We start from the raw sequence: 15,580 nt of genomic DNA, 5'->3' as shown, positions 1-15,580 counted from the left end.
CACCTGCCGCGCGGTAGCTCAGTGTGTTACTATGTGACTTTGAGATAGTGAGCGAAAGGTTTCGAGTTCGATTAACGGCGGCCGCATTCCGATCCGACGTCGGAATGCAAAAAAAAAAGGAAAAAAAAAACGCTTGCGTGCTTGGATTTAGGTGCACGTTAAGTGACCTCTGCTGGTCAGAATTAACAGGTATGTAGCCCTCTAATCCGGCAACTCTCCAAAGCCCAAGTTCTGCCTTGACACCTTAATCGGATCGGATCTGGCTCGTCAGTCTGATTACGTGCACGAATAGCGTCACCCACCAAATGCACTCGCTTTTTGACTCCACTCACATATACGGCGACGGGCAAACATTCGAAACGTTCTCGGAGCAAGCGTATACAGTATAAGTGAGGGTGCAAGCATTGTTTTCAACCCATACGAGGCTCTCGCAGAGCCAAGAAAGGGACGCTCAAGTACCCCAAGTGACGTGTAAGGTCTGTCTGGTGGTGTGTGTTTGTATATATATTTCTGCGGTGCATGTTGCCAGTCGGCGTGGAGTTCCGCAAACTCCGGCCGATTTCAGCGAATTCCTTCGCGTTCTTGTCGCCGGCGAAACTACGCATTTAAACGCACGAACACTTTCTCCGCTGCCGCCGCTACACTCGCATGTTGACGCTCGCCGTCCGTCCCACGAACCTCCCGCGCAGCTCGCTCAGAGGCCAGAATAGGTCGGTAAACTCTTTTCGCACCTACGCGGCCCACGCGAAATTCCTCGTCTATCCAGTTTAAGGAACGAGTGAGAAAAAACAAAGAACCGGATTGTTCAAAACAATTCTCGGCACGTTTCGAGGAATGCACTGTGTAGAACGTCGGGGCGTATCACGCGCATGCCACCCTCAGTGCGTGGTAATTAAAAAAGAAAGATGTGCCTAACTTTTTCAACGGTCGTTTGCTTTTTGTTTCTGTTAAAGCGTTCCCAGCGTTGGCGAGAGCGGGCTTAAACGCGGCCCTTGCTCGTGAGACGCGAAAAACACGGACGTGTGAGACTGTGCGACCCGTGAGAGGTTGGAGAATCCACTCGTGCCTACTTGGCCATGCTCGACGCATAATCAGTCACTGTCCTTGTAATGGGAGAGTGAAATTAAAAGTGGCCTTTTAATTTTATATTGCAGAGCAGCGACTTTCACTGAAAAGTACCGCGACCAGTGCACATTTAGCTCGCCGAATATGCAAAAGCAAAACCCAGCTGCGCGTCGCATAAACTTTTAAGCCTCCGTTGCGTTTTCGTCGAGTCGCTCGTTTCGCAGGCTTGCCGGTCGTTAAGATTGCGCAGCAAAATCGCTGGGCGCCTTGCGTATGCAGTCGGGACGCCCGCGCGCTTACCTTGCGTTTGGGTTTTCACGTTAGGCTGCGAACGCATTTTCCTCGAACATATTTCAAGTGGTTATTTGCTTTCGGGGTGGCTGTATATATGGCTTCAGCCATGTCCTGTGCTCTGCCATGTCCTGTGCTCTGCCATGTATATACATAAGGCGCAAAACGCGGTGTCAGCTGTCGTGAGCGAATGATTGCTCTAAGTTGAGAGGAAATGTAACGATGCTTGCAAAAGTTACAAGCTATAGTTTATGTCGCCTGCATCGCTTGTATCGCTGCCGCTTACTACAATGGTACCCTCGAAAAAAAAGTTACGAGCTACACAAAATGTTTAATTAAATTCTGGGGGTTTCACGTACGTGCCAGAACCGACGACTTGATTATCAGGCACGTGGGATTGACCAGCTGAGGTTCCTTAGCGCGCACCTAAGTCGAACTACACGAGCGTTTCCTTCTTTTCCTTTTTTTTTTGCATTCCGCCCGCATCGGACTGCGGCCGCCGAAATTGGGAACGAACCCGCTATACCTCGCGAGCTCAGCGGCGCAATAACAAGCTATCGCGTTGCATGCAGGGTCGCAGGCTATAGCTCGTGAATCCCTGCGTGTATACTGACCGCTTCACAAGTCGGGCGAGTCGGGACAAACCACCAACTGCTGTTGCGGTGTGACAATTCAAGACGCTGTAGCATACATAAAAACGCTTGAGCCCGCCAGATAATGAACATTCCGATTGCGCGAATAAGCGACTGCAGCGTGTTATACACACCCGTCGCGGCGGCTGTTCCTGCGTCACGGGCGTGTCACGACATCGTCCGCGGTTTGCCTGTTAAAGTGCGCTTTTATACGTTTTATACGCTTTATAAGTTTCCAAACCCATGTGAAAGGTGTAGCGATGTTCTCATCTGGTCACTGCTCTGCGGAACTCCATTCTGAATTCGATTCTGAGCAGTTTCTAACGAACCCTCGTACTGACCAGCAAGAAAATAAAATAATATAAAAAAGCACGATGCTTCCTTGTCACCGACGGGTCGGTGCCGAAGACCCTCTCCGAACCTCCGACGATGTCCGTGACCTCTCTTCTCCGTTGCAGTTTCATCTGCGTATATGCTTTCATTTGCGTATATATGTTCCGCACGTGCAACTCCGCGATACGGCCGCGGGCCACGTGGCGTCATGGCCGCGCTTGTTTTTCTGTCCTCGCGCGCGCGTCACGCCAAAGAAAGAAACTGCGCCCATTGCGGCAACAACACCGTGTACAGAAGCCGTGGCGGCCACGCAGGTCACTTATACACGCATGAGGTGCGTCCCGATCGCAAGTGTCGGCGCTTGTTCGTTAACGCCCGGCGGAGTTTCACGAAAACAAACAGAAAGAGGACGAAAACGCCACGCGCGCCGCAAGTCTGTGCCGGCGACACACTCGACTGAAAACGCGTTGAAACAATTGCGCGACAACCTCGCGCCGTCTACAGCGGACGCCGTTCCGAGCAACACGCTTCTGCTCAATGAGGGTTTCGCCGCCGTGTGGCTTGTTAAGTCGATGCCTTACTTTTTCCTTGTAGATCGATAGGATCGAGGCGCGCATGCTGCTCAGGATGTTTCTTTCTTTCGTTCTTTTCTGGAGGACGCGACCTTACAGTCATTGTTTCTTGTGACCTGGAACAATAACAGTCATACGAAGAATGTGAACGTATATACACCCCCCAGCGTTACCCTTACAGTTAAAAGCCGAGAGCCTCTATACTGTATAGAAAGGTTGTTTCACTCACACACAAATTACTCTCTCTCTCTCTCACTCTCTCTCTCTCTCTCAGGAACATGTTTCTGGATTATTTGTTGCTCGACAATACGTAGTATAGATGCTCGCGTGAAAAAGACGACCGTGCAGAAAAAGAAACTAATCCCGGAAAAAGAAAATTAACTTCTGAAGTTTTACGTGCCCAAATCGCGATCCGATTGTGAGGCTCGCTATATAGTGGGGGCTCCGCAATCATTTTGACCGTGTGGGATTCTCTGACGAGCAGCTAAAAAATAAAAAAAAAAATCTAAGTGCACTAGCGTTTCTGAATTTCTGAAGTTCAGTGACGCGAGGAGAACGAGCATATTCAGTATTACGCGGCCTGTCGGCACAGTGCGGAAATCCGAATTGATACCGTAGCTCGAAGGTAAGCGTCGACGCATCGTGCGCCATTATTGTGGAAGACGTGATGGATGCCGAGCTTCCGGCCGATGCTGTCGCGGCAGTTTGCGGTGTGCACAGAGCGTCGTCGCTCCTTCCTTTTCGACAATTTGTCTGCGCTGTCACCTGCTTGAGAGTAATCCCAACAGCCAACAGATTCACGCTTGGTAGCACATTCGGTATCCATGAGATTACACACGTCTCATGCTACCGCTAGAAGCGGGCTTTTACCGAGCTTCTGGCTTGGATTACTCCAATGCATGGCGAAAAACCAGTGCCTTCATTTTTGTGGTTTCTTCGGGCCCTTAATTCGTTGCGAATTCCGTATAGTTCCCGTTTGCCAACACGGAAGACTCTTATCCGACGGCTCAGGTGACGGCTGCAGAGCCGAAACTGCTACGCCATTTGGACTCTCTGAGGCCACGTCCGGGTCGCCGAACGCGCTCGTCTCTGCTTGTGTTTTTGTTCTGGCTATCCCAATACAGCGACGTCAGCCGTTGCGGGAACGCGAGGTCAGCGAAAGGTAAACGGTCGGCGAATCGCCGTGCCTCACCGCGCAACCCGAGCCCCTTTCGAAGCCGTTTTAGCCGGCCAGCGATGCGTGTATAAAGACTCTCCGCAAAACATATGCCCCTTTGTCGACAGGCAGGCCTGGTTTCTATAATCGTACCTTTCCATCGTACCGGTAGTCTCTGCAGTGCGCGCGACACGCGGAAGTGACCGCGGACTCCGTCACTTTTATCTCTACGCGCGCGACGCTTTGTGCGACGCGTCCGTAAAACCCGCCGTCGCCGTTTTTCGTACACAGCTCCTGTGTACGCGATCCCTTTATCCCGTCTTTCTTTGAAATCGCTGCCGGTGCCCAAGGCGCGCGCTAATGCTGACTCAACTTTATAGAGAGCAGCCTTTCTTTTTTTTTTCTTTCTGTCGGACCGTCCGCCGAATCGTTCGTTACAGCGATGCGAAGACAAACGCACCCTTGACAGCAGGGCTTGGGCGCAGGCTGCTTTGACCGCTGACCTCGATGGCCGTGCACGGGACGAAGAAGAGGTCGAGTCGGCGGCAGCTGACCCGCCGTGGAGGCGATGTAACGACCACATTCTCCTTTCGCACGCGGATAGAACGTGAATGCAGTTACGTTTAGCTTGAACGTCGAACGGGAATAACCATGTAATGTAGGGTTAACCAGCTCCTGCTTTGTATTTCTATGGTAGCGGTGTGAGGGCACATTGTGCGCTGTATTCTTATTGGACTGATAGCAAACAGAAGCGAAGCGACTAACATTGGCCCAGCCTCTAAAAGTTTGCGTTTGAGTTCTGGCCAGCAACTCGAACGAAAAATGTTTTTCTTCACTGTTTTCAGAGCAAGGCGAAACATTAAGCAGAAAAAAAAATTGGGGCTCTCGCGGGGGCCGTAAGTAGAACCGAATAGTTGTTGGGCCTCCGACTAACCTTTACCGCCCCTGAAGGAAGTGGTTACAAAGCTGAAGGTTTCCGACAGGGATTCAGTGCTAAAGTTCAGATGTTTATTACACCCGAATGGAAAATAAGACAAAAAGAGGTAGCGATGCTGTGCCAATTGGCACGGCAAACCATGCCGGATTACGACGAAATTGGCGCACTATACGCGTACACCTGCGCTGCCCGCAACTCCAACCGTGTTTCCTAACGCCGCTCTCTGCCGTTGAAGCCTTTGTGGCCCATTGTTCCTCCGTCGAGACCGGCTTGCTGTTTCTCTGGCAGGAGCTAAGCAGCGAACTTTAGTTCTAATCTTCGTTCACTGGCTGGTGATTAAAGGGGCGTGCTGGCAACCGAGTAAGCGCCATCGTTTGTCCTCCCTCTTCGTCTCAAGCAAAAAGCCCACCCTACGAAACGGACGGAAGGGTCCGAAGGGAATACTCTCTTAACTCATGCTTTGTTTTTATAAGCGTTGTGTGTGTTCGAGAATTGGGGGATAGATGGCGGAGAAAGTAAGGGTGAGAAGTTAACGCGAGTTATAATCTTGTCTCTATGTGTGACGAGTTTAGAACTTGTCGGAACCGCCGCGTTTTAAGGCGATTATCTTTGGTTTTCTCGGCCGTTGTCGTGGTTGGTCGTTGGTAGGACTCGCCAAGTAACATGCTCGTTCATTCGTTAGTTCTTTCGGGCTATTCGCTTAAACCTACGATCATCGTTGATGTTTTCTGCACAATTCTTTTTTTTTCTCTTTGTCTGCTTTGTGAGCACCGAGTCGGTTTCAAATGTGTCCAAACTTGCGTAACAGACGCCTTTAAAGCTGGCTTCCCCGCTGTAAGACCCCTCGCGGGGAGAAGGTCGCTTCTGTAACTACCTAAATTTTCATATGGGGTGGTTCATTAGATTTCGGGCATTTAAGTGCGGCTCAACGTTAAAACGTTACCATAGCTACGCTAAGTGATGTTATGAGCGATTTTTACTAATGAGCGGCGCATCAGCTCGCATCGAACTTTGGACATCTAGATTCCGAGTCTGGCACGCGTGCTCTACCGATTGCGCCATTACAGCGTTGTGTGTACTTGCACGTAATAAATTGATTGATTGATTGATTGATTGATTGATTGATTGATTGATTGATCTTTGTATCCCGAAGGAACACACGTGCTATGAAAGACGACGTAAAGGAGAACTCCTGATAACTTTGACCACTTGCAGTTATGTAACGTGCATCGACGGCGCGGTGCACGAGCTTTTTCTTTCTTTCTTTCTTTACTATTCCACTTTTATTTTAGTCTCCAGAATTCTTCGCAAAGGTGCATGCGGTTGGCATTCAGCGTGCCTATCACATAGGATGATCGCTCCAGCGCCAAGCAGCAATGGTGCGACAAACGGGGTTCATCGAAGACGTGGCTGGTGGGGTGAACACGTGTAGTGCAGCGACGGAACCACGAAGTCAATCGGAAATCGCAACCGAATGCTTAAGGAGTTAAAATTAAATTATGGGGTTTTACGTGCCAAAACCACTTTCTGATTATGAGGCACGCCGTAGTGGGGGACTCCGGAAATTTGAACCACCTGGGGTTCTTTAACGTGCACCTAAATCTAAGTACACGGGTGTTTTCGCATTTCGCCCCCATCGAAATGCGGCCGCCGTGGCCGGGATTCGATCCCGCGAATGCTTAAGGAGTTAAGCGCAGAAGGGTATACCTCATGCGCGGGGAAGCTGCGATGCGACAGGGCGCGCGTGCGATGTTCCGAAAGCGGCTGTCGTCTACCCATTCTATCGAAATGCTGTGTGTGTAAATGTGTGAATTAAAAAAACAACAGCAACGTTGTTCGCGATGATGAAGAAAACAAACACACGTGATTTGCGCGCACGCTCGGAAGTTTACGGCACCAATACCGCTGATGATAAAAGAGAAGAGATTTGAAACAGTGAGATGTAAGAGGGAGCTTTAGCTCGGGTGCTCCCGTCTAAATACATGCAAAAGGAGAATTCGCTTTTCTCAGCAACCACTTCACCGAATTTGGCGAGGTTTGTTGCTTTTAAAGGAAAAACTTAAAATCTAGTGACTGTTGGTTCTGAATTTTCGATTTATTTTGCCAATGTTTTATTAAAAATTGGCAGAAATAGAACATTTTCAGAAAATGAAACTATCAAGTTTACAACTCTAACTCAGCAATGAAAAGTGATACCACAATTCTGTGAATTGCATGTAACAGTACACGTAAAGCGAAAAAAAAATGATATGTTACACCTGAATCTCAAAATGTTTAGTAATATGAAATACACCTTTTGCAGAACCCTTTGTAGCCAACGTAACAAATTCAAGTAAGATGTAAAATGGCATATGAAATTTGCCCGCTTTCAATGATTTAATGGTTTCCGTTTACAGAACCGCGATATCGGTTCTTGACGCAGAGCTAATAGTTCGTAAACTTCGTGTTTCTATTTCTTTTTTTCGAACTTGCGAATTCTTGAAAATTTCTTAACAAAATTCAGGCCCTAGATCGAAATTCCGCTTCCGACAGTCACTAGAATTGAACTCTCTTTATCTGAAATGCTACAGATTTCATTAAAATCGCTTGGGCAGGCTTATCTCAAAAAAGCGTTTTTGCGTTTTACATGAGTTTGAATAAGTCGCATTGGAGTTGGGCCCGAGCTAAACCTTGCCCTTAGGAGCAGGTAGGCAGGTGGTGCTGCTGTCAAATTTTATACAATTTACAGTAATAACAAGATAATAAAGAAATTCACCCATTATTGATCGATGGATGCAACTAAGTACCGAACGAGCCGCCACTGTAACCGCAGCACGCACAACAAACAGTACGCATACCGCTTTCCACTGCTGGCGGCCTGTCTATATAAAAAACACAGGACACGTCTAGAAAGGGCGTTAACCGAGGGGTCCGATCTTTATTAGCCATATCATAAGAAGCCAACAAACACTGACACCAAGGACAGACAACACAGGGGAAATTACTTGTGCTTAATAAATGAAACAAAGAAACGATAAACTAATGAAAATGAAAGTGGAGGAAAAAACAACTTGCCGCAGGTGGGGAACGATCCCACAACCTTTGCATGGCTTCTTATGATGTGACGGGACACGTCTGGTCACACGGGACAGCGTCGCATCGCCGGTGCCACGAATACACGGAGCTTCGGTCGTCCCTCCCTGCGCGCAAAGTCTGCGGAATCGTTAAAAGGATGTCTTTTATTTTATTATTAAATCTCGCTGCATTTTTTTTGTTCCGCGCACCGCGCATCTATTCTGTACGCGTGCGCACCCCCTCCCCCTCTCCCTCAAACAGATCACGCTCCTGTCCGAGCGCAAGGCCGAGCTGGAGCGGCGCATCTCGGCGCTGGTGGACGAGCGCGAGAGCCTGAGCCTGTCCCTCGAGGAGTCCGGCGACCGCATACTGCTGCTGGAGAAGCAGAGGCACGAGTACGAGACGCAGGTGAGCAGCTGCACGAGCTGGGTTGCACACCACGCGCTTTTACCGCCTCCTTTGGAGTGTCTTTTTGTCGACGCGACGCTCCTCACTCGATTCCGTGTAAAGTTTCCTACTAAACATCGTCAGGGGGAAATGTGGCGCCGCATTCGTTGAGCTTGGATGGGTGTGATGCCCGTCGTGCAATCGAGAGCAAAAGTCTGGGGACCCAGACGTGCCGCTAAAATTGTTCTTTTCTTTCTTCGCAGGCTTAAAGGCCGAAATCAAGTGCTACTGCCTACGTGCGCCTGTTTGACCGGCGCCATGCATTAATACAACTTAACGTTGCCTGGCTGGGCCGCAAGAAACAATTTAAAAAAAAATTTTACCGATGCCGTGGTTTCTAGAATTTTTGCTTTCGGCTGTACGTGTATTTGCCTAATCTTCGCGCACTTGACTTGAGACGTTCTTGTCGCACTTCCTTTACTAAGCTTTATCTGCCTTTACAGGCGCAAAATTCGAAGCAGTTTTGCTTTTTTTTTTTTCTGAACTCGTAGGGCAATAACACTCTGCGCACACACGTAATCGTTGCCAATCGCGGCATTTCAAACCCAATATTTTGTTGAAAACGACCCATTTGCAAAGTGCACAAAGCCGTTTGAAACCAGAAGGGCGAAGTTTAGGCAAGGCCATGCACGGTATATACCCATCATTCCTAACCCCGGCTGAACTTCCATTCTTGCACTTCCCATAGACACTTGCGCTGGAGTTGCCTCTAGTAATTTTTTGTAGAAAATTCAATGACTCGATCGACTTCTTGTGCCGAATCACTGCTCCATAGAGCATGATAGAAACGCGCCTGCGCTTGGTGCAGCTGCCACTCCATGCCTTCGGGAGATGAAAAAAAGAATGTATAATAATAAGGGATGACGTCTGCCGTCGGCACGCTCACACGAAGTGGTGAAAATCTCGCCCCTCTATAGAGTATACTGTTAGATTTGTACTTTGCAACTTCTATTCAAGAAGGAAACTGCGCTAGAGGGAATTCGCAGCCGGCGTTAGTCAATGAGGAGCACGGTGGAGTATGAATGCACTTGTCAGCTGTCTTTCCACGTCACTCGTCAGCTGTCTTTCAACGTTCGCTCGGGTACATGCGCATTCTCGACCTCACTCGCGATCGTCGGAGCAGGTCTCCTGTAGCTATCACTCTGTATTGCGACATTGTTTTGAAACAGAGTATACAGGTAGATGCGTGGATGAACAAAGCGGAAACGTCTGTACTTAGACGCCTCGCGTAATTGCCCGCGTTGGAGGACGTCAGGTTATAACTTCCGCTGCAGAGCCAGGCACCGTATGCGGCGTCCAATCAGCAGTGGGAGCCCTCAATATATATAGTATCGGTGTGCTATACGAACGCGGAGCACGCTGTATACGTGGGCTTCGGTCTATATACGTGCATATACAGGGGCCCCTGTACGGCACGCCGCTTCCGCACCCTTCGCTTCCGACCGGGGCGTGAACGCTGTCGATCACGAACGTTCGGAAGCGTGGCCGGGTGCGTTATTACGGGAGCGAAATAGAAAAAAAAAAAAAAAAAAAAACACGCGAGCCTGATTTTTTTTGGCGACACGAGTTGTAGCGCGGAGAACAATACGAAGGCGTCGTCCGACCGCCGCGGATTCCGGGCATCGGCGAGTCACGCAACACAGTCCGCCTTTCCTCCCCGCCTGGTTGCTTTTTATTATTATTGTTGTTGTTTTCAGATAGCGCGGTGTGCTTGGCTGTGACGCTGGGCAGACAGACACTCGCGAGAAAAGGAAGGGGAGGTGTAGGGAAGCGACGCGTAATCTCGAGGAATATATGTGGGGCAGGAGTGAAGGCGACGCGGAAAGAAATTGCCGGCCTGCAGCCGTTACGCGAGCGCGCTCGGGGACAATTAGGAGGAAGTGTCCGCCGCCTCATTTATGCACTTCCGCTATACGAGCGCGCGCGGGACGACGACGCGGTCCCGTCGAAGAGGAGAAAGCCGGAAGCGCGTTTGCTTCTCTTCTTTCTTCGTTTTACGCTTTTGTGTTTTCCCTTTCTTTTTTTTTTTCGTTTCTTTTTATTTCACGAAGAAAGCGCTTCGCTCTGCCAACTATGACGTTTCATCGTGATTGCGGTTTGCGCAGCGGCGCGCGGTATGCGTTTAAAATTCCGCCTCGGCGTGAACGGTGATGCGTCGAAGGAGCGAGCCGCTGTTGACGGGAGCGATTTTCACGCCTCTTTCGCGCGCCTTGCCTTTGCCCCGCTTGTCTGCTGCTGCTGCTGCTGCTGCTGCTCGCACGACTCTCGGAACGCGCGGCGTTAATTGACCGTTCGCGCGGCTTAGCGACTCGCTTCACTGCGTTGGCCTGCGCGTCATGTAACGACGAGTCTGTGCGGCTTATAAGTGACGCTGGACGGTGAAGTTGTCGAGACAGTTCGACGTTCGAGTGGATTGCGCACTTAATCTCCCGTGCGTGCCTGCGACACGGAGAGGAGAAAATGAGTTAACCTATACTGATCTTCGCATGTCTCACTCGCTTCTCATCGTCTCCGACTCGCGCAGAGTCGCTCGAGTGAAGGCAGTGCGTTGCCTCTTGGCAGCTTTTCTTCGTTTGAGAGCACCGTTTTAACGAAGAACAGGTTGGTCTATAGAACGGCTTTCAGAAGGGTAGAACTGTGAGAACGCGAAGAGATCCGTCAGTGCGCGAGTGATCGTTCACGTGTGATCGTCCGCGTAGGCTTAATCTGCGTAGTCTCCAGACTATAGCCCATTTTCTTTTGTAATATTCCGAGTACCGTATTCCATCGGCTTAAGCAGGTGTAATCGGATGACTTCTCCGTGTCTTCTTTCATTGCTGTCTTGCTCTGTATCAAGAGTTTTTTTATGTCACGCACGGGCGACAAACACATTCAGATGCTGCGATACGATGCGTGAGAACTTCACGAGCGAGAAAAAGAGAGTTCCCATAAAAAGCAAAATAATAGTAGATTTCGTAGGTTCCTCAGTTGGAAGTAAGTGTAATCATGTTAAGCTTCTTCCTCAGTCACCCATGCGGTATTGATGTCACTTATTGCCATTTTTCCTCGTTGTTACGGCACACTAAACTACCGTCGTATTCGTCTGTCTCGCTGGACTATTTCTGAAATGCATCCGTAAGTGCACTGATCTGTCTTCGTCACGTGGGTGCCTATGCAAGTCAACTTTCGAGACATCGCTTGAACACCATCACCATTCGCTGTTTTGGTACCCTGTACTGCGGCAAGGCGCAACGCCTATAGAGGTGCCCAGCCCGCAGTGGTAGCTCTGGTTGGCTCAGTGGACGAGTGCCACGCGCGCTGTATATGTTATACGTTGGTTCTTGCACCAGGCAGGCTCTGGTGACTTCTTCGTTCTCACCACCATCGTTAAATATGTCGCAGCTCCAATTAACCACACAAGCTGCTCGTCGCTTCGCGCTTACCCCTCGTCTTCCTGATGACATGCAACCAACGTGGTGCGAGATAGAATGTATATAATATATATCTTTTTCTTTTCCTGATCAGTCACGTGTCACTCGCTTCTGGATGTATATAGCACGCCTCCGAACGCACGCAGGCGCCGATCGTCTCAGATAGCCCAGCTAGTGGCGCTTTGTAGTCTCCGTAATGAGAGGACGCTGGTTTGGTTCTCAGGCCCGAACAAGTGGCTCAAATATTTCACATTTATCGCTTTCCTTTGCTTTACTTATTCGTAATAATGTACAGCGCACCGGCGGACGAAAGTCTGACAAGAGAGACAAACGCAAGCGTGCACGTTACCGACTAGCCCAGCAAAACGTGATCGTCGGTGATCAGTGACATACTGCGAGACTGCGCGCGATCCGCGGAGTCCGAGGAACCGACGAGACTGGGCAAGAGATCCGGCGAGAATCTATAGTAGCCGGCGAAACTTCTCGACATTATACTTGCGAGAGCACGCTCGAAACCTCTATAATGTCGCCTATAACGACATAATAATAATTAAAGAAATATACGTTTACGAAACGTTGCACAAGCTTCCAATACCGTCGCAATATTGCCGCAGTTTGCCGGCCTCTTCTTTGTGTGCAAGAAAGTAGCTCGCGCATCATCGACGCAATTGCTCAGCCTCAAAAGCAACGTGTCGCGACATGTCACCGAGCGAGATGCGAGCGGTGCGAGGGCCTTCTAACACTTGAGCTTCGTGGGTATATGTCTTTTGCTTTAAATATATTTTTGGTTGACGTTCGTGCCGAGCAACAAATGAGATGGAAGCTCGTTCTAAGGGCGAGAGGCTTTATAAATGGAATGAGCTGAACTTGTTCTTAAGAATTGCCCTTACGGTATGGTCGGTTCATACCGACAAGATTGCTGGCTACGCAAGTGGAAGAAGCTCGAAAGCGCGCCGACATGACAGAGAACATCTGTTTCGAAAATTCACGAGCCGGTGATTTCTCTTTTTAGTGCCACCTTCAGAATGTGACGCGAAGTCCGCGAAAAAAAAAAAAAAAGAAAAGAAGAGAAAGAAGCATTTACGAGACACTGGCAACCGATCACCAAACACCCAACTCGCCAACAGCAGTATATACACATGTAATGCAACGGTGATTGGCATTTCGTTTGCCTCAATCCATGTGCAGTCCAAGCGAAGGTGGCAGCTTCCTCCGCTCTCGGCCGCGCGCGTACGTACATAATCGCGCGGAAACTGTTTGCGCGGACGAGGTGGTGCAAGGTGCGAGCTAATTAGCGCGAGCCCCCTCCTCCTCCTACCTCCCTCGCCAATCGCAGATCCGGCAGCAGCAGCGGGACATGGAGGAGCTGAGGATCGCCAACGGCCAGCTGCAGGACCGCATGGATGCCCTGCAGAGGCAGCGGACCTCGTCTCCCCTTCTCAACGGCCTGCTCAACAACACGGGAGGGCAGCGGTCGCTCTTCAACGAGATCGAGATGTCGTCCAGCTCGTCGGCCGACGACGAGGCCGGTAGCACGGTGCGTGGTGTCTCAGTTTGCGCACGTGTGTATATGCTACACTGTCCTGCAGCGAAGCATGCGAGAAGAACAGAAGACCACGGGCGCCGCGCGCAGCGTCCGCGGTGTCCCGTCGTCTGTTCTTTGTGTTTTTGTTTCGTTTGCTCCATGAAATGCCGTCTGCGAGTATCAACCAAGTTTTGCCCAAGGACTAGTTATTTTGCAACGACACGAAGAAGACCCTTTACTAAAGTGATCTGCGACGTTCGGTAAACTGTCGGCATGTTGAGTGAATGAATGAGAAAAAGATGGGAGTCTGTGATCGAGTGGATGAAAGAGAGACAGAGGCAGTGACAGAGGAAGTGAGCAAACATTTTTTTTTTTTTTTTTTTTCGAGAAACGAATTCCTTTCTTTGATAACCGTAAGCTTTTAGTAGGTTATGCTCAAGAGCCCGGATCCGATTTAGAATATAGAGTGCTGCGAATCGGGATTGTCGTGCCCGCATTTCGTCTGTCTTTTCTATGAAAAGTATAAAATAGGTGGGAAAATCGGAATACGATTATGTCGGCAGGAGAGCGGCGAATGCAGTAAGCGCGAGGACTAAGCAGAATGAGTGATGCGGCGTAAGTGAAGGTGTAAATTCAATTCAGTTTTTCTGACACGAAGCGTACAACGTAATTGCAATAGCTGTTGCGACAGAACTGTCTTGTAAAAACTGTCAAGAACTGTCGACGGGATGGTGATCAGGAGAAAACACGTGGCCAAAGGAATGGCACGGATTTCAACTAAGAGACCGTGAAAGTTAAGGTTTCACGGAGAGCACCAGCAAAACGATGCAGCTGCGTCTTGCAAGTTGGTACAAATTGGCAATACCTAAATAAGAACAGGCCTATGCACTTATAGCTCAGGAATTCCTTTAAAAAAAAATTGTTGGAAGAGAACAAGGGACTGTGCGTTCTGTTTGTGTGCGCTGCCTTCAATCACGCTGCTTCTGATAATAGCAAAATAAATGCCTCAACTTGCGAGGCGGAGCAGCTTACACAACGCCGAATCTAAGGAACGCTTCCTTCCGGATATTGTAACATAAAAAAATATACAATGATTACGTCGTCGCCCTTACGCAACCGTGGCAGCGCCGGCGCGATCAGTTATCTAATCTCTAGAGCACTTTCCCCGTCGCCTTAAGCAGGAAGTTGCATTGTCTCCGGCTGTGCTAAAGTGTTCACAAAAGCAAATTCGACGGAGCAGCGGCGGGTGATATAGGGCCGTTGCATCATCCAACGTCGGGGTTTCCGCCGAGCCGTGAAGATTGAATCGAATGCTGCGCCACCGCATGCGGAACGGCGATTTCATCGACAGGCAACAAGCGGACGCCAAAGCGGAGCCATAGCCGTCGCCTTGCCCGTGGTTGCATCAACAATTCTAATTTGCTTCGTATACGCTTGCTTTTCTTAGCTGGCGACCGGTATGTAATTACCTCGCCTCAGTAACTGAGAGGATAAGGAATGAGAGGCAAAGATTGAAGTTTATCCGTATAGTGCTATAACTTTACGGCCTCGGTATAGGTCCCACCTGCAACAGATATTAAACTCCTTTCCTTCCGATAACACGAGGTGAATATGGCGTTCAGTTCCGGCTTTAAGCAAGAAGCTTATCACCCACACACAAAAAATAGTTATAATAAATGACACCCTTGCGTCCAGTATAATATCATCCCAGCGGCTCTGACCACACGATGGCGGGCCAGTTTCTCCCCGTTCTCCTCTTTCACGAGATGCGCCTCCTTCTCAAGCGTCTGGAAACAGATTGAGCGCACGCCCTCCGCTTATTTCTCAACCGTCTACTCGATTTCTATTCTACTGTATTCCATCCATATGAGTTTCTTTATGTTTTTCCGTTTCACACTTTGCGGAACGAGACGAAATGTTCTTTCCAGACAATTTAATAATCGCCGCCACTACCACCGCTATCGGCAAACATATGGCAGGCTATGTTGGACGCTTTCCACCAACTGTTGAAAAAGAAGAAAGAGAAAAACAGCCACTGTATCTGAATAGCATCGAAGCGGGACGCAGGAAACATATCCCACGCAACATTACAGTCAACAGGGCGACGTAACAACCGCGAAAAGTGTGCGGGTAAATGCGCAAGTCGCTGAGGCGCCCC

General features: G+C 49.4%; 1 protein-coding gene across 3 annotated transcripts in view; it reads left to right on the top strand.

Moving 5' to 3' along the window:
• The window catches only part of LOC126539654 (BICD family-like cargo adapter 1), a 196,909-nt gene that overhangs the window by 151,095 nt on the left and 30,234 nt on the right, over positions 1 to 15,580 (top strand). For all 3 annotated transcript variants that reach the window (XM_050186534.3, XM_050186533.3, XM_072287275.1), the window contains exons 3-4: positions 8,302 to 8,448; positions 13,234 to 13,434. In XM_050186534.3, coding sequence (XP_050042491.2) covers positions 8,302 to 8,448; positions 13,234 to 13,434 — 348 coding nt within the window. The remainder of the gene's footprint in view (positions 1 to 8,301; positions 8,449 to 13,233; positions 13,435 to 15,580) is intronic.

The sequence above is a fragment of the Dermacentor andersoni genome, chromosome 3 (genome assembly GCF_023375885.2).
Source record: "Dermacentor andersoni chromosome 3, qqDerAnde1_hic_scaffold, whole genome shotgun sequence".
NCBI lineage: Eukaryota > Metazoa > Arthropoda > Arachnida > Ixodida > Ixodidae > Dermacentor > Dermacentor andersoni.
Note: the sequence above shows the minus strand (reverse complement) of the source record. Positions and strands in the feature narration are given on the sequence as shown.